Source organism: Taurulus bubalis (genome assembly GCF_910589615.1).
Source record: "Taurulus bubalis genome assembly, chromosome: 5".
NCBI classification, from domain to species: domain Eukaryota; kingdom Metazoa; phylum Chordata; class Actinopteri; order Perciformes; family Cottidae; genus Taurulus; species Taurulus bubalis.
This window is the reverse complement of record NC_136593.1, coordinates 15,551,192-15,556,152: the sequence shown is the minus strand read 5'-3', so window position 1 is coordinate 15,556,152 and position 4,961 is coordinate 15,551,192. Positions and strand designations below refer to the sequence as shown.

Below are 4,961 nucleotides of genomic sequence, written 5' to 3'. Positions count from 1 at the left end.
GAGTGTGTGTGCGTGTGTTTGTGTGTGTGTGTGTGTGTGTGTGTGTGTGTGTGTGTGTGTGCGGCATATGTACATGCACATGCAAGTTGAAAGTGCACGCAGGAGGAGTAATGTATGCATTTGCTATTGTCTAACCCTTATCCTATACAACTGCACACTATTATTTTCAGAATACATGGCTATGGTGTATGCTTGGCCAGTGTTGTCATGGAGACACAGTGGCCACCTTGTCACTCAAAAAGTGGACTAATGAGGGTCTGTGTAAGGAGAGCAGAAAGAAGGCTCTAATTAAAGCCCAGGACTCGCCTGTCTCCACATCTGCATGGAACCAGTGGTCACGGGGTTTGTCCTGAACTTTGTAAACTAACTGTTGTTTCTCACACCCATGCACAAATATACACATTATCCATCTCTAGCAAATTGGTAAGATACATACAATTCTTCAAATTCCCACACACACTCACACACATGCAAACACACTGAAGAACAGCCTCATTCCCTCACTGCCTCTGTGAGGCAGCGGTCAGTGGCATCACTGGCCTCCACTCGTGACTTGCGAGTCTTCCTCTGGCCTCCCCCCTCCACCCAGGAGTTATGAATAACTGTCCCCCCGCTGGGAGCTGGGTCCACCTGCAGAAGGGACACTACCCTTTTCTTGACACGTGTTTTGAGGGCACGGCGCAGCTTCTGCCTGGTGAAAGCATAAAGCAGAGGATGAAAAATAGTGGTTCCATAAGCCATTGCCAAGAAGCAGAGGCGCAGCCGCACCAGGCTGTCGCTGGGACCCATACACAGGATCAGAACATTGACCGCAGACAGAGGGGCCCAGCAGCCCAGGAAGGTGGAGATGATGAGCAGGGACATTTTAAGGACGCGACGTTGACGCTCTCGACGGTCCCTGTGCCTGCGCACTGCCCGCCTCAAGGCGATGATGGCAGAAACCGAGGCCTGTACACCCATGGTGGAGGCAGGCAGTGGTGTGGTGGCGTGGGTCTGGGTGGAAGCTGAAGCTGGAATTGGAGAAGCGGGGGTGGCCGGTGTGGTGGCGATGGGGGTGGTGGCAGCAGTACTGACAGTAGTGACTGTTGCTCCGCTGTCAGACATGGCAAGTGGCATGGAGGGGAGTGGTGGGGGCGATGTTGGTGTAGGTGTGAGGGAGGGAATGAGAGGCGGATTGGTGAGGTTCTGGTTCTGGTTGGAGGACACTACCTCTGTGGGCAGGCTCAGGTCCTTCTTCTTCTTCTTTCTCCTGCAGCGTATCCTGCAGGTGGAGTCCTTTCCTCGCTTACCCCACATCAGGTGGGAGCCTATTCGAATGTTGAGGGCCTGCAGGATCTTGGAGTAGGTGAACAACATGACGACCACAGCGATGAAGAAGCATGGAACTTGGAGTAACAAGTGATAATACATAGCCAGGCCTGTGTAATACCCCTGCCCTCCTACGCACAGCAGCGTCCTGTTCTGCCATACTGGAGTCAGGTGGTGTGTTGGGGAGGAAGGATGAGTTGAGGGTAGGGCGGAAGGAGAGATGGAGGAAAAAATGGGGGTCAATCCAGTGGTGAACTCCGAGTCATTGGTCTTCCCTCCTGGCTCCTCATCCTTTATGTCCTCCACCCCCGAAGAGAAGAAATCCCCCTCAAGGAAGGGCAGGAAGAAGACAGCCAGAGACACGGCCCACACTGCTGCCAGGAGCAGGGCTGCTCTCCTGGGTGTTAGTAGACGACTGGCTGGACGCACTGAGATGTCGTATCGGTCCAAACTTATCACCAGCACATTGACTGCTGTGGCCACACTGGTGAAGGTGACACAGGCCTCATGAAAGCAGCACAGCGTGGCCAGGCTTCCGACTCCACTTTCATTAGCTGGGAGCAGGATCACGGCCACAGTCAGTGGCAAACACAGCAGACAGACTAATATGTCCAGCACATGGAGGTTGACTGTGACCAGGTTGCTGACTGAATCCACCAGGTTGGACTGAGCACAGTAGAGCACAAGTACGGTCAGGTTGCTGCTGAAGCCCAACACCAGCTCTAGCATCAGCACAGTGGTCAAAGACACCTGGAAGCCCAGGGGGTAAGGTGTGCTCCAGCCCTCCTCCACCCCCACCTCACCCCCTCCATCCAGCAGGCCTACCCCCTGACCATCGCTGGTCTCCAGGAGGTCACGATAGCCTTCGGTCTCCATTGACGCCACAGCACTCCCTCACACATAGCAACAGCGGCTGCCACGCCAGACCATGCTCTGTCTTTCTGTTTCTTCTGACTCAAACGAGACAGTGATGAGGATGATGATGGCCAGATCTGTGGTTGATTCTGTGAAAGAAATATAGAAAAGAATAGAAAGAGATGACAGAGAAAGATCAAGCAGTTATCATTCAGCTTGTCTCAAATTTACTCAGAAAAAACACTGTACAGCAAGTACAAGTCAAATATTTCAGATTTGACAAGTGGAGAGGAGCTAAGAGTTGACACAACAAGGTGAAAGGAAACTTGGCAGGCGATTAGAGTCGTGGGTTGCAAGTCAAGCTGCTGCTGATGACCAATGATGCCTCGCTCGGCTCAAGTAGTTAGACAACAACATGCTTCACATAGACACGGGTAAGAGTTCAGAGAGGAATTATAGTAGGAAGTCTCTTGGGGGTCATTTGCAAGTATGAGTGCATTAGGCAGAGAATCAGCGGAGGATCCCTGAACAGTCAACACATTTTAACAAACCAATGGGGAGTATATGAACTGTGCTTACAGTTCATATACTCTGCTAAATTTCATCACAAAGATGTACCCATGCTGAGCAGGAGTGGGTGGATGTTTGATTCATTATTACGCAATGTATATATAGGTCAGGAAGCTTGCCGAATAAGGCGCTTGGAAACATAGAAACCAACCATAACTGTACTGTAACGATGGTACTGCCGTAGTAAGCTCCACCTGTTTCCCCATTGACATCCCACCTTGTGAAGACAATTAATGCCTGTACAAATCCAGTATATGCCAATTTGAAAAGAAGAAAAAAAACCTTCAGCCAAATCCTCCCTCTTGTTTTTTTCCACAAGCGGTACAAAATGGTTCGCTTCTGCGGAGGAGAGGTGGCAGGGACATTGGTGGGCTGGTAGAGAAACCGTGCAGTGCATGTCAACATAGCTGGCCCCCAACTGAGGGTGCCAGCAGTTAATAGTCCTCACAGGGAGATGTAATGAAGACGAATGGATCAATGATCCACAGACAGTGGTACATAAACAATGCTATCAGAGAAAGACTGGCTCCCATAGCATCCTCTCTCTCTATACCGCCTCTGTCTCATCTGCTCTCCTACATCCCTCACATCCCCGCCTACTCTGTTCCCCTTTCAGTGTACTGGCTGAGACAAACTACTTTGCAAGTAGAGCATGTTATTCATGACTGACTGCATACTCTCCTGTGCTCAGGAAGGAAACTCATTAGGTGTTGGTTGATTGGATATACAACCTTATGTTGATATGTAGCGAGAAAAAACTATTCCCTGAATCTCTAAACTAAAACCTACAGGTGAGTCTTAACCGGCAGCGTTGACCTCAGCCTTTGCTGTCAACCTTTCCTCTGCCACAGGTTTTGTTCTCACCCTCTCGTTTGCCCTTTTCCCTTTTCCCTTTGTTTTATCTAACTTCTTTTGTTCCATTTGTCATCTGGAAAGGACCTACAGGCAGAACAGGACTCAGTGTGGAATGATGGTCTATCTTAATCCACTAATGGGCTCCATGGGGTTTGTGGTGTTGGAACATTGATTTAAAGCATCATCAATCTGTCAATTTAACAAGTCATAGGCATGGGAGCACACAAACACACTTCCCATCTCCTCATCTCACAGGTACCTGTGGTTTCGTTTTGAGCGCTGCATAGAGTAGTTGTGAGCAAATTAGTTTTATTTCTTCTTTTCAACACCAACTGCAGTTCAAGTGTTGGTGTTATTGATATACTTGAGCACAGGTCACAGTACAATGCTGTCAGCAACATTAATCAACTAAGGTAGTGTGTTTAAGATGTTGGATGTTTTAGTATTTGTCTTATTTTCCTTTTCTCGAAAACAATAAAAAAAAAAATTTGAACTGAAAATGGAAATTTAGCCTGGAAATGGAAATGACATCTGACATAATCACAAATATATTTTAGTTCTCTAGATGTTTGAGGCTATCCACACTGAACCACAAGAATATTCAGTGAGCTGTGACCTTTTAATTTCAAAATCAATTGTGTTAACAATCTTTGTTCAATATGGTTTATGTTACTCTATGACGAAGAGAAACAATGAACCACAATCAGTCCTGTGATAATGGATACTCACTTTGTGATGAACTGGTAAAAGATAAGAGACACAAGGCCACAAACAATAGAGTAGAAAAAATAAGTCTGTGTTAGCATGCCGTTTGGGGGCAAGACAAAATGTCACAAGCCCTGAATCTGAACAGCTGTGACTCTGACCTGCGGGCAGAAGCAGTCACCATATTATAGTATTTACAGGGAAGGAGGGAAGAAGAAAATTAAACTACATAGACAGGGTGGTGAGGTTTGGGCTGTTTTTCTAATGATGTTTTTCACCAATGTTGGTGTCTTTCAGTTGGAATTGTAAATACTCAAGTTCATTTGAGGCTACAGATCAGTCACAATTTACGGTCCTGCTCGCTGAAAAACACGGTGCAGAGAACTCTAATAAAGTTGTGTATCTAATAAGACCATTTTGTCATTGTGGCACACTTGTTCCAACATACCAACGTTTTTGTTTGCATGTATATGTGTACAGGTCGGTGCTCTTTTAGTTGTGGAAACAGAAAATAGTTGGAAACAAGATGAGACTTCAGCGCCCTGATTTACAGCCTGTGATTGACAAGTCAGACAGAAGAGAAAGGAGCAGAAGGGCGCTTAAGTCATGTACTACAAAACATGATCTAAAGAAAATCATCCACACAATCAGGCATTACAATTTAAAAA

General features: G+C 47.1%; 1 protein-coding gene across 1 annotated transcript; it reads right to left on the bottom strand.

The window, feature by feature from the left end:
• Positions 1–492: 492 nt before the first annotated feature.
• On the bottom strand, positions 493–2,184 carry LOC306737158 (G-protein coupled receptor 22; the record flags this gene model as incomplete). Its single annotated transcript, XM_079218859.1, has 1 exon — positions 493–2,184. The coding sequence occupies one exon, from the start codon at positions 2,182–2,184 to the stop codon at positions 493–495; it is 1,692 nt and encodes a 563-aa protein (XP_079074985.1).
• Between the last annotated feature and the right edge of the window lie 2,777 nt (positions 2,185–4,961).